The 25605-nt window shown below is 47.0% G+C and overlaps 1 protein-coding gene across 7 annotated transcripts in view; it reads right to left on the reverse strand.

The window, feature by feature from the left end:
* ARMC9 (armadillo repeat containing 9) overlaps positions 1 to 25605 on the reverse strand; it is a 150329-nt gene that overhangs the window by 10136 nt on the left and 114588 nt on the right. For 6 of the 7 annotated variants that reach the window (XM_026006266.2, XM_026006269.2, XM_072719182.1 and 3 more), the window contains 3 exons: positions 21036 to 21140; positions 10089 to 10198; positions 4408 to 4544 (listed from right to left, as the gene is read on the reverse strand). In XM_026006266.2, coding sequence (XP_025862051.2) covers positions 4408 to 4544; positions 10089 to 10198; positions 21036 to 21140 — 352 coding nt within the window. Of the gene's footprint in view, positions 1 to 454; positions 2635 to 4407; positions 4545 to 10088; positions 10199 to 21035; positions 21141 to 25605 lie in introns of those variants that run through there. The other variant, XM_026006271.2, reaches the window with a different exon arrangement.

Below are 25605 nucleotides of genomic sequence, written 5' to 3' on the forward strand. Positions count from 1 at the left end.
ACCTGAGCTGAGATCAAGAGTTGGATGCTTAACTGACTGAGCCACCCAGGTGCCCCTGAGTGTCCTGTATTTTTACTTGTCAAATCCAGCAACCCCAGAGGTGGGGCTCTCTCCCCACTGAGCTGCCCCAGACCCTTCAGACCTGAATCTGTCAATCCACCCACGGGGGTAGCGCTGCCCTAGCTCCCAACCAGCAGTACTTGTGCGGACATCGTGGTCAAGGCCCAGGACACCTGCGTCATCCCGAGGACCTTCAAAGAGAAGTGACAGTTCCAATGACACTGCCAGTGAGCTCTCCTGACAGCCTATTCTGTGCTTCAAATGACATGACCCCCTCCTTCTCTGACCCCACTTCTCTTCCTGTTTTACAGCCAAGAGGTCCATGCCACCGTCAAAGCAATCCTGTGACAGAGTCAGGATCTGCTGCTTTATTAAGCCAAGCTCCTTCCAGCTCTTTTTTTCTTTAAGATTTTATTTATTTATTCCTGAGAGACACAGAGAGAGAGGCAGAGACACAGGCAGAGGGAGAAACAGGCTCCATGCAGGGAGCCCAACATGGGACTTGATCCCAGGACCCCAGGATCACACCCTGGGTCAAAGGCAGACGCCCAACCACCCAGCCACCCAGGCGCCCCTCCTTCCAGCAACATTTAAAAACCTCCCTGTTGCCTTTGCAACGTGCCCTCTGCTTTATCTTAAATATAAACGTTCTTCTTTGCCCGTGTCTTCAAACCCACAGCGAGGGCTGCAGCTTTGACTTCCTCTGACTTCTTTTGACCCAAACAGGGAATCTGTTTCTGGCATGGAACCCAACGGACGCCTTTATTTATGGTCCACACCAGATGGTCTCCATGTGGTGCTGGGACTAGACCTGAAAATTCAGTCTCCTCTGACCCGTTCTCTGGTGGACGACTGGCCTGCTTGTCTGTGCTCTCCGCTCAACAGGCTTCTTGTAAGGCCCAGGAGATAGAATGTAGGTGCATGATGCAAATAACAGTTGTGTGCTGGGCTACACACAGAGAAAGCCCCATTCCAGTGAATGGTGCCCAGGGGAAGGCAATCCTTCCAGATCAGGAGCTTCCTCCGGGGTGGGAGGTGGGGGGGGGTGGTGAAGGGACAGGTCGGGGGTGGTGGGAAAGCCCCCTGGCCGGAGGGGAGGAACTCTGCTGTGCTCTCCTGAGACCCTCTGAGACTTTCTGGTCCTGTCACCAAGTAGCAGCCCCCTCCCCATGCCCCTTCCCACTTCCTCCGCTGAACGTCACAGTGCAGGTTTTCTGAGCTCCCACCACAGAAAGACAGGCCCACTGAAAGCTGAGAACAGTGCACACTCCAGGTGCTCCCTGAGCCCAAGGACTGTTTCCTTGCTTGTGGATCCGTTTCTTTTTTTAAAAAAATTTTTATTAAAAAAAAAATTTTTTTAATTTATTTACTCAAGAGACATGGAGAGAGAGGCAGAGACACAGGCAGAGGGAGAAGCAGGCTCCATGCAGGGAGCCCGATGCGGGATTCGATCCCGGGACCCCAGGATCATGACCTGAGTCGAAAGCAGACACCTAACCTCTGAGCCACCCAGGTGCCCCTGTGGATCCATTTCTGACAGGACCAGGCATTTGCACTCCAGGCCACTGACAAAGTACATGACTTTGATGTCCGAGATAGCCCTGGTTTGATGGGGGAATGGGAATAACTTTCCTTAGGCCCGTGTCTTACAAAATTCTAAGGCACATTCTTGGCTTTTTCCTTTGGGAACTATTTCCTTTTGGCTCTGTGGGGCCCAGGCCCTCTGCTTAAGAAGAATGTACCATCTGGGCCTGCGGTCAACTGATCAAGCAGTTGGAGGATCCCAGCTTCCTCACCACAAGATTTCACCTTTGCTCTTGACCGAATGCGGAGGTGTGAAGAGCTTTCTGAGCAAAGACGCTGGGGCTGCAGTGGTGGGTTCCCACTGGGTCTGTAGTGGGCATGAGTTCCTGGCATGAGTGAGGCCAGGAGGCCAGACTCAGCCGAAAATCACGCATGAGGGGCCTCAGAGGAGTAGCTTCGTGAGGCCGGCCTGGGATGGGGGCCAGGTGGGCAGGAGCACAGAGGCAGGAGAGGGGGCTGCAGAAGCAGGACTGTACGGACAGAGGGGTCCAGAGGAAGTAAGGTCAGGCTTCTGGAAGGGAAGGAAAAACACAGAAGACCACGAGGCCAGGTGCCTGGGTGGCTCAGTTGGTTAAGTATCTGCCTTCGACTCAGGTCAGGATCCCAGAAGCCCCACATTGGGCTCCCTGCTCAGCAGGGAGCTTGCTTCTCCCTCTTCCTCTGCTGCTCCCCCCTTCTTGTGTGTGCTCTCTGTCAAGTAAATAAATAAAATCTTTAAAAAAAAAAAAAAGACAAGGAGACTGACTACCTGGCCCACCACTGTCCTCTTCCTCTCGGGCCCTCTTATACCTGCCAAGCCCAGATGCAGCCTCAGAACTAGCCTCAACACTGGTTATGTGCATTCTGAGCACATAAGCCCAAGCCTACTTGCTATCCATCCTCATGCAGGGGCTGGGTCAGAAGAGGGATTGATGGCGGCGATGAGACCAGCTGGGGGAGCTGACACTGGTCCAGAGACATGGGTCCTGGGGTGGCTGCAGCTGGGCAAGCCTAAAAGAGGGTAGAAGGAAGAACAGAATCTGTACCAGGAATGTTCCCTACAGTCTCCCTGAGTGATGGAGGGGGAGCCACTAACCCAGAGGGTTGGCTTCTCCAATAGGAGGCCCTTAGTCAAGGATTACAAGGGAGAAGTAGGAGTGCTGCCCTGAGGCTGAGAGCAGGCTGGGCAGGGCAGGGCAGGGGAGAGTCGTTCCTATGGCTGGTTTCTGGCCTGTGGAGTGAGAGCAGTTAGTTCTGGAGCCCAGTGAGGCAGATGGGGAGTTGATGGGCGAGGTGGGGGTCCTGGGCTCCAGGCAGGCCTAAGCTGAGAGGGGCAGGTCAGAGGAGGGGACATGTGGAACATGGTCTCAGTGTTGAGGGCTAAGGGGGTACACCTGGCAGTATGGCCCAGGCCAAGCGGCTGCCCTGGCTCCAGGGACTGCATTTAGGGACTTCTACTGCTCACCCACCCTGGGTCCCCTGGTGGCTGCCCGCTGTTGTCATGTGAGGATCCAGGATTTGCCAGGGCCTTGACTTTGTTCTCAAAAATCACAGGGACATCAACATCTCTAGGAATATCAGCTGCATGCAGCTACTCCATCAATAGCAACCTCAAATGCCTCCATCCTAGACGTGACACATGCTCAATCTTTCCAAACTAGAGGAGGACCGTACTGATAACCAGCACAAGACAGAGGGCCACCCTGGTGGGCACTTTGGCCAAGCAAGGTTGTTCCTGATAAATAAATTACCCTAAATGCCACGTTTTGGAGGTCCAGGCCTCTAGAGCTTGAAATAATTTTTAACTCAATGGCATTAGGTCAAATTGGCAAAACTGGTCAGACCACCTACAACCTCCACCCTGGCAGCAAAAATCTCTGGACAAATGCTGGTGCTAATCACCGTTTAGTGAAGGCATATTCATGTTTACAGCTCCAATAACACATGTAAAATAACACACGATCCCAGCTGGCAGGACCCCTAAAGCTGTGCATCACCAGGAGACCCTCCCCCAGACTCTCAAACAACCTGGCTTTCCTCTGGCTCCGTGACCAGCCTACTGCTTTGAAACCGGGGCTTGGAAACATTGGCATCCAATTGTGAACAGATTATAAAAGTTCTCAGATGTTTCTCATACTGGAATCTGACCTGCTCCTCTGTTGTTTTTCTTCTCTGAATGGATATTACAGTCTTATCTGGCTTGCTCATATCCTTTTAATTTCCTCTTGCAAATTAAAAAAAAGAAAACAACTTTGGACATTTCTGATTCAAAGCATATATATATTTTTTCTGGCATCTAAAAAATCCTTTTCTCCCCCGTCCGTCTCCGGTGAACCCGACTAGATGTTTCCGAATGCCTTGGCTCTGGTGGCCCTTTCTGCTTCTATCGGCACATTTCTGGCTCAGACCAGCCTTCGAACAGGTGGTCGACTGCCTCGGCACCAGAATTTGGGGCGCCAAAGTCTTGGTCACAAATTTACATCCTTCTGAGACTACTACTTTGAAATTGCCCAATAAACGCAGATTTCTGCCAGGAGAAATCTTGCCCGACTGGCTTGTGGACGTGAGTGGTGCACGCGGTGCTCCGGGAGGAGCCTTAGAGGAGAAGCCTGTGCTCAGGTGCGGCCCTGTGGCTGCAGGCCTGTGCGCCTCTGTGACGCAGGGCCGTGGTGGGGCTCAGGGGTGAGGCCGAGGCCTTTCTGGGGCTCTCATGCTGCGGCTTCCTTAGATTCTAGGCATCACCAGCGCCAGGGCCTCTGGCCCCCGTGAGGCCAGCCTTCTTACCTGAACAGGAGGCGCAAGGCTCTGAGGTGCTGGGCTCCCCGCCCTTGTACCCGGGAGGGTGGGTGCTCGTCAGCAACGGGACGCTGCCCTTCCTGGCATGTTGGGCCATCTGGGGAGAGATGGGGTGGTCTTCCAGGCTGGAGGAAAAAACCCAAAACAGCAATAAATGCAGATGGCCAGGAGGTATTTGCTGACAACCACGTAGCATCACAAATACGGGAAGCGGAAGTACCTGAAATTCTTTTGTTAAGCTGGTATTTGCAGATATTAAACCTTTTTAAGGGTGTTGGCAGAAACTAGAACGTACTCTGTTAGCTGCTACAGATTCACAGTGATGCATGGCTTCGCAGCCTTCTAACACACGGTGATGTCTTCTGGGCCTCGGGGGACAGGGAAGCATGACATTTCAACCAAATATTAAATTTAAGGGACCCATCTCCTGGCCTTCCCCTCAGAGGGTGAAGCAGATTAACGGAGGGGTGAATGCAGTCGTGCCATCAGGGCGGTGGCAAGAGCCAGGCGGGTGCGGGCCGAGGAGGGGCTGGTGGGCCCCAATGGCCCAGCAGACTCGCACTGGGCACCCCAAGGTGTCAGAGCCCCGGGCAGGCGCCGGACACAGGGGCTCCGGGCAGCAAGGCACCGGGAGAAGGCCGGATGGAGGCGGTTCAGGCCGGACGACAGGCCCCGAGGAAGGGTCTCCAGGCGGCCCGGCAACACAGCACTTGCTTCCCTTCGCCAAGGAGACCCGCCGCCTGCCCAGCAAGGGCTTGGTGGGACACGCCACGCGAGGATGTGGCACTCGCGGGGGCCTGTGAGATGGCTGTTCTTGAGGGTCGGGCCAGGGGCAAAGACAGAGACACTGAGCCTCCCTGAAGGGCCGGGAAGGCTGTGTGTGTGTGTGGGGGGCATCCGGCTAGTCCTGAACCCTGAACTAGGCCTGCCTGGGCCAAGAGGGAGAATTTTCCAACAGAGGTAACAGCAAGGCAGATGGAGAGGCAAAGGGGAAAAAAAAGGTATATACTTATGCTGCATGCATCACAGAAAGATTTAAGGCGTCACAAAAATTGTGGACTGGAAGGGAAGGGGACAGGGTGTCCAGGGGAGCTTCGAGACTCGAGGTGGTGGTGGGGGGCGGTCCACGGAGAAGGACCTTGTCAGCCAGGGTTTGATTAGATTTGACCCCTAAGGGAAATAGCTGCAGAAATGACATTCTGTGATGATGTGCTAGAAACATCCTTCTAGGGTGGTGGAGGGTGGACTGTGGCAGGGGGACCGTGGGGAGAAGAGATGGCTTGGGGGGCAGAGGGCAGGCCCGGGGTGGGGAGAGCAGAGGGAGGAGGGGGCTCGGCCACGAGGTGGGATTCTGGCTCTGGCCTTGGGGGGTGTCAATGCCACTTCCCGAGGCCGGGGGCTCGGGAGACACTGGTGCTCACCTAGGAAGCGCTGACACGGGGTGCTGCGGGGAGCCCCTCATGCTTGGGGCTGAGATTTGGGTGTCTGCAGTGTGTAGGGAAGCCCGAGGACATGCAGGATGGGGGGGGACAAGAGATGGGGGCATTTGAGAAGGAAGAGGGGCGTGTTGGGGACCAAGCCCACATGGCAGCAGGACGTGGGGGCGGGGTGACCAGGAGGGTGGTTAGCAGGGGCAACCGCAAGACGCTGAGGGTGCTCTAGGGTTGGAAACTGCGAGGTCATGGGTGACCCAAAGTCATGGCTGGACCATGGGGGCCGCGGAGGATGGGGCCGGGGCCGGGCAGCTGGGGAGACGGCCTGGGGATCTGGGGGCCTGTCGGGAGGCCGGGGAAAGGAGAGCAGTGGAGTCGGGGTGGGTGGTGGTGGCGAAGGTGGAGCACGACAGGGTAAAGGGGTGTTAAATGATGGTGCCAAGTGCGGCCAGTGAGTGCAGGGGAGGGATCCGGAAGCCACAGAGGGGTGAGGCTGGGAGGGATGCGGAGGAAACAGGCCGAGGGAGGCTGGGGTGACAGAGGGCACAACCCAGAGTTGTGCAGGGTGACTATCATTTTATTTTCAACCTTTCTTTTCTTGATTAAAAAAAACCAGTGTTTATCATGAAAAAGTAGGAAAATACAGACTATAAAGAATGTCCTGCCCTCCCAATGCCTAGATACGACGACCATCATTAACGTCTGATATCTTTTTACTTTTGAAAAATGCAAATATATACTTTAAAAAATAAACTTGGGGGCAGCCCAGGTGGCTTAGCGGTTTAGCATCTGCCTTCAGCCCAGGGTGTGATCCCGGGGTCCCAGGATCGAGTCCCATGTCGGGCTCCCTCTATGGAGCCTGCTTCTCTCTCTGCCTGTGTCTCTGCCTCTCTCTCTCTCTCTGAGATTTATTCATCTCTCATGAATAAATAAATAAAATCTTTAAAAAATAAATAAATAAACTTGGGATCACTGTGAGTGGCCAGCAGGCTAGATCTATCCTGTTTTATAATTTGCCTTTTCACTTAATATATAGAGGCTCTCCCCTAGTCTTATATATATTCTAAAACATCACTTTCAGTTCTGTTTTGTGTGAATGTATAATTATGTCAACAGTCTCCTACTTTGGGCATTTAGATTCTTTCTTTTTTTAAATGAATAACTTTTTCTTTATTTTTTGAGAGAGGGGCAGAGGGAGAGAGAGAGAGAAAGAGAATGTAAAGCAGACTCCTTGCTAAGTGCAGAGCCTGACACAGGGCTCGATCTCACGACCCTGAGATCATGACCTACACTGAAATCAAGAGTAAGATGCTTAACCAACTGAGTCACCCAGGTGCCCCAATTTAGATTATTTCTAATGAATACTGCAATAAATACCCTTGTACATGTATCTGTGAATATCTGATTACTTCTCAGCATATAACCCCAGAAATGTGATTACTGACTCCAGGAGTACTGGTACCTCGAATGCGTGCAGTGCATATTGTCAGTGTCTCCAAGATCACCGGGATTCTTGATTCGCACTCCTGGTGACGCTAGGTTATCAGTGCCAGTTGGCTTCATGGTGTCACAGAAACTTTTTAAAGAAGCTAAATAAAGATCCTGAAAGTTACCTTTCTGCCAACCGTGGGGAGCATGCTGCATCCACCACAGTCCATTGACCACAGTCCATCAATCATTTCTCTCCCCCACAAGGTGGCCGGGGACAGGAATCACATCTCATTTATTCTGGTTTCCCTGGCAATTAGCACACCATCTGGCACCCAGGAGTGATATGTTTGTAGAATTGGCCCAGGGGAGGCAGTTGGTGATGAGCAATTGTTTCACCAGTGTGGGACGGTCCATAGTCAGGACAGTGAAATCCTCCCACTCCTTGCAGGGGCTGGTCCCACGAGTCAGGGGACTGTCACCATGCTCCCCAGGCATGGAAAGATGTCCTCTTCTTCCTCTCCACAAGGTAGAACACCTGACCCCAGAATTAACGGAGTCAAGTGGTTAGATCTTATATTTATTAGATTCCCTTTATCCAGGGCAGCCTGGGTGGCTCAGCGGTTTAGCACCGTCTTTGGCCCAGGATGTAATCCTGGAGACCCAGGATCGAGTCCCACGTCGGGCTCCCTGCATGGAGCCTGCTTCTCTGCTTCTCTCTGTATCTCTCATGAGTAAATAAATAAATCTTAAAAAAATATATAATTAAAAAAAAGATTCCTTTTATTATTTATAACTAAATATCCTTATGCCATTGTTGCCTCTCTGGGTTTCAATAACTTTAAAAGATAATCTTGTTTTTTAAAACATTTTATTTATTTATTTATTAGAGAGAGAGAGAGAGAGATAAGCAGGCCCCCTGCTGAGCAGGGAGCCTGATGCAGGACTCCATCCCAGGACCCCTAGATCATGAGCTGAGCCAGAAGCAGACGCTCAACCGACTAAGCCACCCAGGTGCCCCTAAAAAGATGTATTTATAAACTAGAATTACTAGTAGTTAACACTTGGCTATATTCTAGATCAAACAAGTAAACACAAAACCTGATATAAATGACATTTTGGGGGCAATTATGGGAATACTGATATACTTTATAATATTACGTGAATGTTAACTTTCTGAGGTGTGATAATGTGGTTAAGTACAGGATGTTCTTACGCAGGGGATACCTGTTGCAAGCCTGCAACCTTCTTTCAAACAGTCCAACAAAACAAAGTACATGTGTGTAAATCATATATTATGCACATAGAAGGAGACCGAGAGAGGAGGCAACGGTGGCAAAATGTTAATAGCTGGAAGCTAAGTTAAAAATACTGGTAGTGAGGGGCATCTGGGTGGCCCAGTGGTTGGCGTCTGTCTTTGGCTCTGGTAGTGATCCTGGGATCCTAGGATTGAGTCCGGCATCAGGCTCCCCGCAGGGAAACTGCTTCTCCCTCTGCCTATGTCTTGTGTCTTTCACAAACAAATAAATAAATAAAATCTTTACAAAAAAATACCAGTAGTGAGTTTAAGCAATAAATACTTATTGGTGGGACGTCTGGGTGGCTCAGCCATTGAGCATCTGCCTTTGGCTCAGGGCGTGATCCCAGAGTTCTGGGATCAAGTCTCACACTGGGCTCCCTGCATGGAGCCTGCTTCTCCCTCTGCCTGTGTCTCTGCCTCTCTCTGTGTCTCTCATGAAAAAATAAATAAAATCTTTTTAAAAATGCGTATTGGTAATTTAAATTAAGAACCTTGAAATATGAAGCACGTGGTATCTCATTTTGAAATAAAATCTAAGAGAACACCAATCCGTGGTGTGGACCTGGAAATCCTCATAGGTCAAGTCCCACATGGGCAAGAGCACTTGGCAGGATCTGGGTGCCAAGTGCTGGCTCAGCATCCCCAACAGCCACACATGGAGCAACGCGAGGGCAGGCGTTTCCGTGTTTGGTTTATGGCTGTATCCCAGGCACCTGGTTATTCATTACAAATTGCTATAGAGTAAAACTGGAAACAAGCAAACTGCTCAGCTATGTGGGTTAACTAAATAAAATACGTCCCGCTCATTTCAAGTATTTTATGGCCAATATTTGTTGAATGAATAAACATAGGTTTTTCTCCTGCTTTCTATAAACCTCTGGCTCGTACCTGTTTCTCTCTGCAATTTTCTCTTGACAGCTGGGCTGCCTGGCCTGGGGCCCCTGAGAGCCCACAGGGGTATAGGCCGCCAGCCCCCCAGGTCGATCAGAGTTTCTGGGTAACCACACTAAAGTTTTGTTCCTGTAAGTGGGGTAGGAGCAAGGCTATGAAGAAAGCTAGGCTGCTAAACATGCACAGACTTGCTTTTAAAAGTAAGTTGATTTGGTGCCTTGACCTGTGACCCCCCCACTCCAACATAAGTCCTGGTGCAATGGTGGGGCGGGGGCACAGAACAAAAGCAACCAGAGTCCTGTCTGAGTGGGCCCAACTGCTCCTTCTGGTCCTTTCCTTTGAAATTACATTGGCCAATAGTTGGCTTCTCCTGGGCGAAGGCTGGAAATGCCTAGAGATCCTGAAGGCCAACCACTTCTTTTTTTCGGAAGAAGAAAGCCAGGGTGAAGAAGACAACTTCTTTCCCGGCAAAAAAATCCCCAAGAGATAAACAATGAAGAGGTAAATGCTTTCCAGTGTGAATGTTTTATTTTGAGTTTTTAAATACACGCATCTTACACTGCAGTTAAAACAAAGCTTAAGCATAGATATCCCCGCCTCCGTTAGCCCGGACTTACACTGCGGTCCTGTGGCCGCCGGGGGTGACAGGCCGGCGCAGGGGCTCGTGGGCACTCTGCTGCACACCGACCAGGCCCTTCCGCCTCGTCTTCCCCGTGTTCGTCATAATCTGGTGGAAAGAAAGAGGAGAAAGGGCTGGAGACACTGTGTACTTGTGAGCTGATCTAGAAGTAGAAGTTCCTGCGTGTAATAAATTAATCTGTCATAATCAAAGGCTTTGCAAATAAATGAGTAAGGATCATGACACAGATTATTCACATAAACAGAAATTGGGGGAAAATTTCCCGTGGGCTTGCATATTATACCATTTGACAGTATAAAGTAAAAAAATAAATCAGACTATGGAAAAGAGAAGAAAACAGTTGAATACAGTAATAATCACATCTCTGGGAAGACTGAGTTTTGAAAGTGAGAAGGAAAAAAAATTAGCAGATTTGGTTTCATAAAAAAGTAACATTTCCACTTATGTATTAGAGATAAACCCAAACTACAGGTAAACAACAAGCCGGGAAGAAATATTTGCACCTATTTAACAGATGAAACGTTGAGGTTTTCATTAGATAAGCAGCTCTTACAAATCAAAAAGTAAAACAGTAGATTGTGTTGAGCAAAGAAGTCAAATAGCTAAGTCATAAACAGAAAAGATCACCAGTTAATAAATGATGAAAAAAATGATCAACTTTACAAGTTATTGGAAACTACAACTTCACAAAACAGGTATCTTTCAACTATTACATGACCATTAAAGCAATGATCCACCCACTGCCAGCAGGAGTCAAAAATGTTAGTGCCACAGGAAGCCAAGTCATTTCTAATTACTCTGGGAAGTAATCTGGTGTTTTATATCAGGAGTCATAAAAATGTTCACATCCTTGGGTGTAAATCCTAGTGAAAGTACTCCAAATATGGAAAATATTAAATAAACAAAGTTGTTTGTTACAAAATTGTTATACAGTAAAACTGGAATAATCTGAGTGTCTGGTAATAGAGGAATAATTAAGTGAGATATGGCATGTTCATTTGAAATATTAACTGGTCATTTACAATGATAAAGACTTGGGTTATGAAGAAAAATGTTTCTTTAAAACATTTAATAAAAGCTTATAATACTACATATAAATGATGCTTTCCATTATGCTAGAAGTACACAAAAGACCAGAAGGAAATGAACACTACAATGCATACAGTGGTAAGCAGTATAGTAGAACCAAGGGGGATTTTTTTCTCCCCTTTATTTTCCAAGTGTTGTGTAATATGGTTAGATTATGTTAACAATTAAGAAAAACAGTTTAAAAAATAAATTACTGTAAAACTGGTGCAATCTGAATGGAGTTTGGATTGTGTCAGGACGGACTGCCCATATGACAGGGCACTGCAATCATTTGAAACAGGGCTATTATGGAGACTGGGGGAAGGGTGCACAGGAACTCTCTAGGCTACTCTTCCAAATTCCCATGAATCTAGAGTTATTTGGAAATAAAAATTAAAAAAATTGGCATGTACAGCAGCAAAAACAAACTAGAAATTTTTTAAAAATTGGAATTACATCTTTGATTTCTTGATTTTTGCTGAGAGGTTATTTGGGTTTATCTAGCGTTTGAGGTAGAGAAAAGAAAAAAGGGGCCCCATTGTGTTGTGGGGACAGCTGCCAGCTGGGTGAGTGGACAGGGTGGGCCCAAACCCAGGCTGGTAAAGGTGGGGGTGGAGGGGAGGCAGTGTGAAGGGGAGCGGGGTGGGAGGAGAAAGAAGGTGTGAGGCCTTCAGCATGGGGAGGAAATGGCACAAACTTCTAGGTAAGAACTAAAATGCAGTTCCAACTCCCTTTATATCTCTTGTGTGATGTGCAAAAAAGGTCTGTTTTAACTGCAGTCAATTCTCACACCTGCTGCTTTTACTAGGACTCCCCTGTGGTCACGTTGCCCCGTCCAGTCCAGTATTGAGACTCAAATTTATTGGCTGTGCTACTCATCAGGGGAGCAGGCCCCTTTTGCCCACCCCAGGAACACCCATGCTGCTCTTTCTGCCTCCATTATTCCAGTCAGAACACCTGAGTCTTGCCAAAAAAGGCCTAGAAGGTGGGGTCTTAAGGTACTAGAAAAGGAGAGAAGGTGAATATATGGCTTCTTGCCTCCTCCTCCTCCACTCACCCTCCCAACTCCTTCCTAGAAGACAGAGAACACTTCACTTACGTGTGAGAGTGTTTCAGATTTTGGAAAACCCTGTCAACCATACCATTTCCCTTTTATCCCCCAAAAAAGATTTTAAGTAATCTCTACAACCAACATGGGGCTCGAACTTACAACCCTGAGATTAAGAGTTGCACATTCTACCAACTGAGCCAGCCAGGCGCCCCTGCCGTACCATCTTCTTAACACCTTATAGACTTAAGAAATAACTTAAGGTGGGTGGTATTCATCCTCTCCAGTGGATGAAGAAACGGAGTCTGGCCTGCGGGCTGGAAGTGTCTGGTCTGTTACCCAAAGGCCTGAGGAAAGGTCCTTGGTGGAGGGAAAGTGCAGGACCCAGCACTGTTCTGGGTACACCCAGCGTCTCAGAGCAGCTGCTTTCCCTAGGGCCCACTTCCTGCTCATCTTACAACCTGCTGTGCTTGTGGGTGAGCCACATGGGAGTCCATGAGGTCTCCAGGCTCCTCTCTGGGCCCCTCAGTTTCAAAGCAGCCTTTTTAGGCTAGAAAGATCTAAAAGGTTATCTAGTCCTGCTGACTATACTGAGTTCCACAGAAATGCCTCAGGGGCTACTGGGAGAGAGCAGAGAAAGGGTTCCTGGCAGCCACCTTACTCAACCAGAGGGACTCAGCCTTCATCTGTGTGACAGATGGGGGTTTGGTTTGAAAGAAGGTTCTGCTACTAAAAAAATGCAGTGGATGATTTAGCAGAATATAATTTATTCAGTAGTAAAAGATGGTCAACACATGTCAATTTAGGTAAAAAAAATGTTATTTCCCATTGACTAGTTTTCAAGGACTGGTGAATCACATAAAGAAATTATGACATGTTAATAAAGCAGGATGAGTTTTTATAAGAAAATATAGGTATTCTTACTATCTTCTATCGGTCCACCCATTTATCTACCCATCTATCCATCCATCTACCCACTCACCCATCCACCTACCCATCCATCGATCCATCCACCTATCCATCCATCTAGCTACTCATCCATCCATCCATCCATCCATCCATCCATCCATCCATCCATCCATATAGAAAATTACATGCAAGCTAGAGCAGATACTGTTTGCTGGTTACCCAATATTCATTCTCTCTTGACCAATGGTGCTCTAATTTTGTTGGCACATAAATGTTTCTACTTTGGGACCCCTAGGTGGCTCAGTGGTTGAGTGTCCACCTTTGGCTCAGGGCATGATCCCGGGGTCCTGGGATCGAGTCCCATATTGGGTTCCCTGCATGGAGCCTGCTTCTCCCTCTGCCTATGTCTCTGCCTCTCTCTTTCTGTGTCTCACATGAATAAATACAATCTTTAAAAAAAAAGAAAGAAAGAAATGTTTCTACTTAAGAATACTCCCTTTCCCAGATTCTCTTGCAACTAGTAGTTCTGTGACCTGGTCCTGACCAGTAAGAATGGAGTGGAGGTCGCTAGCTGGAGCTTTGGGGAAAAGCACTGTAGACAGGTAGATTTGGCTGGTCTGCCAGTTTGGCCTTCCTCCTGACTTTATCATGGATTTGTGCCAGGAGCTGCATGGGTCACCTCATTACCACGAGGCAACATGCCTGGGAATGAAGGACTGATGTATGGAGGCAAGGCAGGACTACCATTGAGCTGACGAAACCGGAGCTTCAAGGCCCCAGAAGGGGCCCAAGCAATGTGTTCATGTGGGCATATTTTTTGTAACATTTGCAAAAGTAAGATATTTTAATTGCAAGCACTTTATACTGCTGTTTCTTTCCACTCTGACTTCCCTTCTGCTGTTTCTTCCTACTCTGACTTCCCTTGTCACACTTCCCTTCATGTTGGTGACATGATGCTGGAACAGCCAAAAGCAATTTGGGATTTAGGTAAGGGGATGCTGAGTCCAGGTGACATTTAATTTGGGTTTCCTGGGATGTATTCATATGATTCCCAATCACCTGGGTGCACAGCCAAACAATTGCTGGCCATTCTGGGGCAGGAACGGCTTCTAGGAATTCCCTATGTTGTTGGAGTATTTATGAATAATCCATATGCAAGAAAACTTGAAATATCCCCAAATTTTGTGGCTTATTTGTGGAAGAAACTTGAGGAAGGTGTTCTCAAATTTAGTGACTATCCTAAAAAAGTAGCCAGCATCACCAAAAACTAAATGTGAGGCCAAAAAGTTTTCTAATCTTGATAAAATCTGATTAAATTTGATCAAATATGTTATAAGAAGGACTAATTTCCATTTCTCTCTGTAGAAAATATTAGGAACTCATTGTCATATATGTAGAGGCAATCAAAGGCATGAAACAAAAGTAGACAAAAAAGCCCCCATGGGGTGTGCAAAGCAGCTAACTAATAAAAACATTATTTTTCTCTTTGTGATATCTGTCAATTCTTTTTTTTTTTAAGATTTTATTTATTTATTCATGAAAGACACACACACACACACACACACACACACACACAGAGGCAGAGACACAGGCAGAGGGAGAAGCAGCCTCCAAGCAGGGAGCCCGACGTGGGACTCGATCCTGGGACTCCAGGATCACCCCGGGCCGAAGGCAGGTGTTAAACCACTGAGCCACCCAGGGATTCCCCTGAGCCACCTAGGGATTCGCTGTCAACTCTTAAAATGTGAATTTCATTGTGATTTCTCATTCTCATTCTAAATCAGGTGTTCACTTCCATAACTAACTTTGTATTCCTTTATTTAAAGACCTCCTAAACCCCATAAGCCAGAGGACCCATGCAACCTGGGTCTTTCCTTCGTATTGACGGGCAGAGTGTAGAAAGACATGGACAAAAAAAAAAAAAATGGACAGAGCCTGGGGTCTGATGTCCCACAGCATCATCAGCAGGACTGATAAGTCAGGACTCTCCGCTATTAGCTGTTAATAAAGCAAAGACACGACGCAGAGATAAATGGAAGAGTAACAGAGGGAACCGTGGTTATTATGGTTGTTTGTGCTGTTTTCTTTTGACTTTCGAGTAATACACATGTATTTCTTTTGTAATTAGAAAGAAGAATACACGGGGTGCCTCACTGACTCAGTCGGTAGAGTGTGTAATGCTTGATCTCGGGATTGTGAGTTCGAGCACCAAGTTTGGTGTAGACATTACTTAAAAACAAATACACATTAAAAAAAAAAGAATACAAGAAACAAATTGAAAAAGAAATGCATTTGGAGGGACACCTGGGTAGCTCAGCAGTTAAACGTCTGCCTGGCCCAGGGCGTGATCCTGGAGTCCCGGGATCAAGTCCCACATTGGGTTCCTTGCATGGAGCCTGCTTCTCCCTCTGCCTGTGTCTCTGCTTCTCTCTCTGTGTCTCTCATGAATAAATAAATAAAATCTTTGAAAAAAAAAAAAAGAAAAAGCATTTGGAATATTTAGGAGTCTGGGATTCCCACTCCCCCTGCTTGTTCAGTTGTTTTCACACAAGGATATGGATTTTTAACTCCAACCCAATTCCTCACTCTGTAGAAGGCACTGAGCCTTCAACCACTAGGCAGAGCAGGGATAACTGGTTGAAAAGTGATTATAAAAAGGTCCAAAGTGGAGACACATTAAAAAAAAAAATTTAAAGCAAAAATTGTAAACCAAGGCTCTTCCTTCTCTGATTTTGGTTTTTGTTGCAAGTAAAGCACAGCCAGCTGCAAGTGCCTCATACTCCCACCAGGGCAGTGGGATGGTGGGGGCCCAGAGCTCTGTCTTTCTCCAAGGGGCTCAGCTTGGCACCCTGGCCAGCTGTGCCCACCACCCAAGTGGCAAAGTTTCCATGGTCCAGACTCTGGTTTCAGGACCACAGGGCGTGTGCGTGTGTGTGTGTGTGTGTGTGTGTAATAAAGATGCAGATCTCCCCTTGCACCTCCATACACACATTCTCTGGAGGCAGGGCTGACCAGTCCTTCAGGCGATCTCCAGAAAACTGAGTGAATTTGGGTCTTTGTCGGACAGGGGGAAGAAAGTGTGGAAAGTGAGTAATTAGCTTTTACAATCAGCCTCCCCCCTGCCCCCCAAACTGAGTCTGTGCTTAACACAGACCATATGGAAATTGTGAATATGCCACTCAGTGGGACTTCTCTCAATTTGCAAATACAGCATGCAATTCACTGGAAAACTGACAGCTTTTCCAGAAGGTGGCACAGCTTAGTGGGAAAGAACAAAGGCAAGCAGGCTCAAATACACTTGAGAATATTCCTTACCTTCCTTAGTCTCAGCTCTCCTGTCTAGAAAATGCTATACTATCAGAATTTCCCCCATAGCTTGTTGGGAGGACCAAATTTACTGGAGTCAGGTGTGTGAAGCCCTCAGCACAAAGCTTGGCCCGTGACATGTGCTGAACTCATTTAAGACGTGCCTCTTGCTGTTGTTGAGGGTAACTAATGATACATTTAAACTGTGAAATAAAAACAAAAAACTGAGATCCTATGGTAAATATCTATACCCCTTTAACCAAGGTGACAAAGCTATTTAAATCCGGGCATTCTTTTTAGGAAGAATTAAGTGATTATTCAGCATAGTACGGATGACACAAACAAATTCAGAAATAACCAAGCAAGGAGAAGTTGGCAAATCATCCGTCTTGACATGCTGACGGTCACGGCCTAAGGAAGAAACGAAGCATGCTGCTTTCTACCAGAATTACGAGTAAGCAACACATTTCATGTGACCACTCTCATGCAAGCTTAGGAAAAGTGACTTGTTCTCTTGTCACCAGCTTTCTGAGTTCTCTGTGGTCTGCAGCATTTCTTGCGGCCAGGGCTCTGCAGTGCACGGGGTCTGTATGCTTGCAGTTGGGAGGAAGAGGACCAGCAAGGGGGCCTCGTGTGGGTGTGGCTACAAATGCCCAGCTGGAGGCGAGCTTGGGGGTGGTGGTGCTATGTGTCCAGGAATCCTGGTAATGGCTTCCTTCCATCCCCGAACACCTTGGTGGGCTGCCCCTACTGTACCTCCACCCTCACCCCAAGCCAGTAGTTTCCAGATCATTGGTGTGTATAAGAACCGATTCCTTAAAAAAAAAAAAAAGAAAGAAAGAACCGATTCCTGGGATTATGGTAAGGAGGTCTGGCGTGGGTCCCAGATTCTATCTTTAAGCCACATTCCATGTTCTGGGGCTTTGAGAGACCCTGGGCAGCTCTGTTGTGCAGGATGTGCAGGACAGTCTCTGCCAACCCACTCACCACCCCTCGCTGTTATCTGCAGCCCTCACCAATGACACACTTTGTCTGCTCTGTGTCTTCTTTTGTAAACTTCTCGAAGGTGACAGCTAGGTCTTAAACTTTTTGGCATTCTGCTATGTGTTAGGCAAATGCCCCGAGTTCAAGAAAAGCATTTTGCATGATCTAATCCAACGTTTCAAAAAGTCAGTATCTTCAAGGGATTTTGAAAAACCTACAACCTATGGAGGATGTCAGAATAGGATGTAGGAATCCTGACTTTTGAGCACACACTCCCCAGTGAGAAAAATCTTCTACCTGTAGCAGGTTCCCTCGTCTGCCATAAACTGTTGCGACAATGTGAACTGAAAGCCCCTGCTCGCACTGGAGCCAAAGCACAGCAAGTAAGACTCCTTGTTGAAGTCAATGACCCTAACACAGGGGCTGGCTGGCTGTCAACTTCAAATCAAGACCAGGGGATGGAGGGCAGCTTTAGCATGGATGACGGACAAAGACAGGAATGCTGGGAGTGTGCACACCACCTCAGTGACTACTGCTCCACATACCGTTTTCTAGTGAGACTGTAAAATCCCTTCTATTATGAGATCCTACAGTGACCTGTTGCAGTGGGCTGAGGGGCAGTGGCCCCAGATAGACATGTCCATGTTCTAACCTCAAGAACCTGTGAATGTGACATTTGGAAAAGCAGTCTTTGCAAATGTGATTAAGTTATGGATCCTGAGATGAAAAGATCATTCTAGATTATCTTAGATCCAATGATAAGTGTCCTTATATGAGACGAAAGAAAGAAAAGGGGGAGAAGACCTCATGGAGATGGAGGCAGAGTTCAGGAGGGACGCAGCCACAAGCTGAGGAACACATGGAACCTTCAGAAGCTGGGGAGCATGAAAGCTTCCCCTGCAGGGCCTTTGGAGGGGACGTGGCTTTGTGGACATCTTGATGTTGGACCTCTGGCCTCCAGAACTGTGAGAGAATAAATTTCTGGTGTTTTAAGCCATTCGGTTTATGCTCATTTATTACTCTGGCCCTAGGAAGCTAATACGCTTGGTCTTCACATTTATATAATGAATTCTTTCTGGATGTCATTTGTATTACTCATGTCTCCACCAAGCAAACGTGCAGGGAACTTTCCTGTTGGATTCAAAATCTCTCCTAGTACATAGGATAGTATGTACATCCTAGGATAGTACATAGACATTCAGGAGATTTAGAACTGCATGCTATGAGAAAATGACACCATTTCCAGATGCCATGACACTCGGTGACCCGTCGATCTGCAAGCTCTGCCATTTTGTGCCTCAGTGAAGCTGCATGAGGAAGCTGGGAGTCCCAGATGTTCTGCATCTGGGACTTTTTTTTGGTGTTGTTAGAAATCTTCACCACTATCAACATAAGATTTCACCCACACCATTGGACTGTGTCGTGGTACCGCGAGTCATTCAGCTGGGGGCTGCATTTAGGTTTCTTATTCACCAAGCTGCGTGACATCCTTGCTGACGCTCATGTGCCTGCGTGGTTGTGTCTGTGGGCTGTGTGCCTGATGGCTGGTGCTTCCATCCTCCAAAGAAGCCCCACCGACTGCCTCTTCTGTCCTCCTCATCTCCCACCCCTGAAGCAGGAGAGTCTTGCTTTTAAACAATGCACAGCCTATCAAATGGAGCCCTGTCCTTCCCTGACAAAGCCAGCACTCTTCCAAAGGGAAACAGAGCCTCGTCAGGGCTCCAGATTCCCGTCAACAACTTGGAACCTGGCTCCCTCACTTCCAACCTTACTTGACCTAATATAAACAGAGCCTCCACAGTCAGACTCCTTTGATCCTTGAGACATTCTAAGGACCGTGGCAGGCTATTGGCCTTGATGGTGGCCAGATGCAAGGGGGGGGGGGTGTAAAGGTGGCACCCTGGCCCAGCCTCCTTGGGTCATCCCTTCTGTCACTTTTCCTCCTTACAGTCTTTTCTCCATTATGCAGCCAGAATGAAAATAGAAGGTCGTATATTAAAACAAGTCAAGGGATGCCCGGGTGGCTCAGTGGTTGAGCATCCACCTTTGGCTCAGGGCATGACCCCGATCTGGGGATCAAGTCCCAGGTCAGGCTCCCTGTGAGGGGCCTGCTTCTCTCTCTGCCTGTGTCTCTGCCTCTCTCTCTGTGTCTCTCATGAATAAATAAATAAAATCTTTTAAAAATAATAAATTAAAACAAGTCAAACAGAGTCACTCCCCAACTCCAGGATGCTCCCAGCTCATGTAGGATAAAATCCCAAATCCTTGCCTAGGAAGCTCCCACAGCTGGCTGCCTCTAACCTCAAGTTCCACCAGCAGATTCTGTACTCTGGCCTGGGGCCCTGGAAATTCCTCAAAAAGTGAGGATGACCGGGGCAGGTGACTGGGGAGACCAGTGCCTAGGATGAGATGAGAAGGACCGGGATGGGGGTGGCGCTGGAAAGGCACTTTCTGCTTCTAGCCACTCCTACACGGCTCATGTCACCTGCATCCACATCCTTCTCCTTCTAAAGTCACTGTCCCTGCTGGCCGACTGTTGAGAGACTGGCTCCCGGCTTTCTGCTCCAACAATAACCTGACTCATTTGAGGAGAGGTCAGACTCTGTGTGACCGACTCAGTCAACCATCAGCTTCAAAATTCCAGGAGCTCCTCTTGATGCCATGGCCATTGCTGCTGTGCACTCTGCTGTCCGTCTTGGAGCTCCAGTCCCTACTGGCTCCCAAACCCTTGCAGTTGCTCCTCCCTTCGGAAACCTCACATACCACCACTCCCCCTGTCCACTGACGTGCCTTCTGCTCATGGTTTCATGAGAAACCTGTGGGTCCGTGGCACTGCCACCCTCTCCTGGCCAATCGGCAGCTCCCTCCTGGCTAATACCCTTCCCTGTTTAGCTAGAGGAGCTAAGCATGGGCGCCCAGAGCTGGCCGGGCATCAGAGTCAGCAGGGAGTTTTTAGGGCTTAGATTATGGCCTGATCTAGGACGTGTGACTCCACAGGCCTCTTGGATGCTTGGACTGACCACTCAGTCCATTCTGAACCACTCCTCCCTTCAGTTCGTCAGCATGCTACAATCTCCTGGTTCTCTGCAATCCTGATTGTCCACTTTTCTGCCTTTATCAGAGGCTCCTCTTCTTGCTTCCCGTCCTGACACATCTGGTCTTCCCCTCTGGCCTCAGCCCCTCACCCTCTCCCCCCGGCCCTCCACTTCAGTGAGCAATCACACCTGCTTTGATGGTTTCAGCCATCACCTGTGTGTAGTGACTGCCCTCTTCCCCTCTACTAGATAAGGTGCACAAAAATTCAGAAGCTGGGCATGTAGATGATTACTACTAAAGATGGGCACAACATTAGACATTAGGAAGGCTCCTGGCATGTGCCCTCTGGTTATATTCTAATCTTTTCCTGTTCACCCACAGCCCTGGGGCAGGTAGCTGGGACCACAGTGCACTTAAGGGCCATTGCAGGCAAACAGGCCAGCAAAGAGCTTCTCACAAACACGGTATTGTAGCAGACCAAACCAAACCATTATGTGTCACTGCAAAGGCTCAATGCATCAATGGCGCATCTCTCCTTTCCCCTTTTCCCCTGCACCCTCATGTGGTACTTACTCCCAAGTACTCCGTGGTCAGAAGCTTCTCGCCTGAGAGCTCTCCAAGCTGGGGCTGGATCAGCTCATCTTTGTCCAGATCAGCTTCCATAGTGTCATGGTCCTCCTGTTTCAAAGGACACATGGGATGAGTGCTGTGAACCCCCAGCCATGCATTCTCAAAGAGGCTGCTGTTCCCTAAGTGGGCACCTACCATATAATGACAAGGTCTGTGCCCAACCCTGACAACTGGTGGGTTTGCATGTCAAAGGGCTTTGGGGGCAGTCTGTCCTCTGCTTATAACCTCTTCATGAAGATGGAAGGGAAGATGCCAGCCTCCTCTTTCGGAAGCTGGGCACCTAGGGAGCACTTCCACGGCCACAGAGTGAAGAGGTTCAACAGGACACCCAGCAGTCTCTCTTAGTTCTCTGAATTTCCCTCTGTGAGTTCCAGGTGCCATGTGAACAGCCAAGTCAGTCTACCAACACCTATTAAGCATCTTCATATGCACGTATGCCTTCCAGGGCACACAAAACTTGTTCTCTCTAGTAGTTTACAGCCAGTAAGTAAGGAGACTCCTCAAAAAGAGAAGAGCTGTTTTGCTTTTGGGAAGATGGAGTAGATATAATTTTCACTATTCCTCCCACTAAATACAACCCAAACACTGGATGTTATGTATAAAATAAACATAAGAGACCCTGAAAGATGGAGAGAAGGAGGCAGACTGGCTAGGTCTCTGAAGATGCAAGGAATGAAAGGTGCTGAGTTCCCTGGGTTTCCTTTGTTCTTATAGATTCCACACTTGGAGCAGAAGAAGCCAGCAACCTGGCAATGTGAATGGTGAAGGCAAAAAATCGCCCCCCAAAGCCTCTAGTCAAAGGACCAGGAAAGGGATAGCCTAGCATGACAGAAGTTTTAGAAAATAACCAAACACTACAGAAAATATCATGGCCCTGTCCCAACCACACCAGCAAGGGCCTCAGGGAGGGGGCCAGACTTCTACTCATTAGGTATCATCAGGCACCCCTATATCCCCAGCTGGGGTGCATGAGAAAAGAGCAAGTAGAGAGGGGGAGCTTCATCCCTGCTGGGCAGTAATGAGGTCCTCATCCCCAGGTGAGAGCGGAGACCATGTGGAGAGCCTAGCCTCCACTTGGCAGTAATAAGATATCCCCCTCTCCATGCTCTGAGGGTGTCAGAGGAGCCTGGTAGAGAGAGAATCAAGGGCTTCACCACTACCCACCATGTCCCTGTGGCATCAGGGGAGGCAATGTGGGCAACACTAATGAGGTGCTCCTACCTGTTCTGGTTAGGGAGATACTAGTGGAGGCCTAGAAGGTATCTGGGGAATTCCCATCCCTACCCTGCAGTAACAAGGAGTCTCCTCCTCCTCAACCCCCACCAATAGGTGTCAACAGAGGCTGAGTGTAAATCCTGAACTTTTATTCACACCTGGCAGTAATAAGGAGCCCCTGCTCCCTCAGCCAGAGCAGGGTCAGGAGCAGCTGGCTAAAACAGGTTTAAATTAGATAAAAAGTCTTATAATACTCAAAATATCTGGGTTTAAATAAAAAAAAAATCACTCATCAGGGGCACCTGGGTGACCTGAAATGGAGCCCACATTGGGCTCTCTACTCAGCAAGGAACCTGCTTCTCCCTCTCCCTCTGTTTGCTGCTCTGCCTACTTGTATGCTCTCTCTCTGTGTCAAATAAACAAAATCTTTTTTTTTTAAAGATTAAAAAAATTTTTTTTTTTTTATTCATGAGAGACACAGAGAGAGAGAGGCAGAGACATAGGTAGAGAGAGAAGCAGGCTCCATGTAAGGAGCCCAATGTGGGACTCAATCCCAGGACTCCAGGATCACGCCCTGAGCCAAAGCCAGATGCTCAACCACTGAGCCACTCAGGCGTCCCAATAAATAAAATCTTTTAAAAAAATCACTCATCATACCAGGAGTCAGGGAGCTCTCAAACCAAACAAAAAGAGACAATCAGTAGATGCCAATATCAAGATAACAGAGTTGCTAGAATTATCTGCCATTGATTTTTAAAGCAGTCATCACAAAAAGGCTTCCATGAGCAATGCACATTCTTGAAACAAATGAAAAAAAAAAAAAAAAAAGAAAGTCTCCAGAACACAAAAAAGACTAGACAAACCGAAAGCAAGCAAAAGGAAGGAAATAATAAAGAGCAGATATCAATGAAAAGGAAAGTAGAAAACAGTAGAGAAAATTAGTCAAACAAAAAGCTGATTCTTTGAAAAGATTAATAAAAATGCCAAGTCTCAAGCAAGACCAACAAAGAAAAAGATAGAAGACAGAAATTACCAGTGTTGGGAATGAAACAGAAGGTATTACTACAGATCCTACAGATAAAAAAAGATAAGGGATTATTATGAATAACTCTACACATATAGGTTTGACAACTTAGATAAAAACACAAATCATGGGGCGCCTGGGTGGTTCAATTGGCTAAGTGTCTGCGTTCAGTTCAGGTTATGATTCTGGGGTCCTGGGACTGAGCCTTGTATTGGGCTCCTTGCTCACTGGGGGGCCTGCTTCTTCTCCCTCTGCCTGCTGCTCCCCTTGCTTGAGCTCTCTCTCTGTTAAATAAATAAAATCTTTTTTTTTTTTTTTTTTTTTTTTTTTAAATTTTTTTTTTTATTTATTTATGATAGTCACAGAGAGAGCGAGAGAGCGAGAGAGAGGCAGAGACACAGGCAGAGGGAGAAGCAGGCTCCATGCACCGGGAGCCCGACGTGGGATTCGATCCCGGGTCTCCAGGATCGCGCCCTGGGCCAAAGGCAGGCGCCAAACCGCTGTGCCACCCAGGGATCCCTAAATAAATAAAATCTTAAAAAAAACCCCACAAATCATCGCAAGCCTGTCAATATGAAACTGTGATATAAGACTATTCAAGTAACCTTAGAATTATGACTATGAGGGAAATTGCTTCATAATTTATTTTATTTTAATTTTTAAAGATTTATTTATTTATTCATGATAGACATAGAGAGAGAGAGAGAGAGGCAGAGACACAGGCAGAGGGAGAAGCAGGCTCCATGCTGGGAGCCCGACGCGGGACTCGATCCCAGGACTCCAGGATCGCCAAAGACAGGCGCTAAACCGCTGAGCCACCTAGGGATCCCCTGCTTCATAATTTAAAAGTTCCCTGAAAAGAAATCTTCAGGCCTACATGGTCTCCCTGAAGATTTCTATCAGGCTTTTAAAAAAGTAACACCAATTCTGTCTTCAAGAAAACAAAACAGGGGATGCCTGTGTGGCTCAGTGGTTAAGCACCTGCCTTTGGCCCAGGGCATGATCCTGGAGTCCCAGGATAGAGTCCCATGTCAGGCTCCCTGCATGGAGCCTGCTTCTCTCTCTGCCTGTGTCTCTGCCTCTCTCTCTCTCTCTCTCTGTATCTTTCATTAATAAATAAATGAAATCTTTTAAAAAAAGAAAGAAAGAAAGAAAACAGGAAGAAACACTTCTTAATTCATTTTATAAAGCTTTTATGTTACCAAAACCAGATAAAGACAGTACCACAAAAAAACAAAACAAAACAAAGTCCTTCATGAATAAAGATGCAAAAATCCTTATCAAGTCAAAAGAAAAGGGAAAAAAAATCCTTAACAAAATCTTAACAAATAGAATAGAGCAATAGATCAATATGTTAAAAGAATTATATGCCATGGCAAGTGGGGTTTGTTCTGTCAATGCAAGTCTGGTTCAATATCTAAAATTTAAACATTGTAGTCTACAAGATTAACAGGTTTGTGAAGAAAAAAGTCACATGATCATATAAATGGATGAAAAAAAAAAAGACCAAACTCAACAACATTCATGATAAAAACTCTAAAAAAAAAAAAAAAAAAAAAAAAAAAAAGAAACAGAGAGGTACTTGATAAAGAACCAATAGCTAATATTGCACTTAATGATGAAAGACTGGATGCTTTCCCCCTAAGACTGGGAACAAGGCAAGGATTCCTGCTTTCACCATTCTTTTCAACATAGTGCTAGAAATTCTAGGCAGAGCAATAAAGCAAGAGGAAAAAAAAAAAGGAAGTAAAAAGCATATAGATCAGAGAGGAAGAAACAGAACTATCTCTGTTTGCAGCTGCCGTGATTGTCTATATAGAAAATCCCAAGGAATCAACCCCTCGAAAATCCTAGAACTAAGAAAGTTCAGAGAGTACATGAGATACAAGGTAAATTCATGAAAATCAATTTCTATATACTAGTGATGAGCTTAAATTAAGACACTGAAATAAAAATACATCATTTATAATTGGTCAGAAAAAATAAAAATGAAAAATACTTAGGTGTCAATCTAGGAAGACATGTATGGGACTTGCATGCTGAGAGCTATGAAATGCTAATGAAAGAAACTGAAGATCATATAAATGGAAAGATATATCTTGCTCATGAATTGGAAGACTCAACATAGTTAAGATGTCAATTCTATTCAAACTGCTAGATGAATTTAATGTAATTTCTATCAAATACCAGCAAGATTTTTCTGTAAATACATACAAGATTATTCTAAAATGTAGAAAGGGCAAAGGGACTAGAAGAGCTAAGAATATTTTGAAA

Source organism: Vulpes vulpes, chromosome 9 (assembly GCF_048418805.1).
Source record: "Vulpes vulpes isolate BD-2025 chromosome 9, VulVul3, whole genome shotgun sequence".
In the NCBI taxonomy this organism is placed as follows: Eukaryota; Metazoa; Chordata; class Mammalia; order Carnivora; family Canidae; genus Vulpes; species Vulpes vulpes.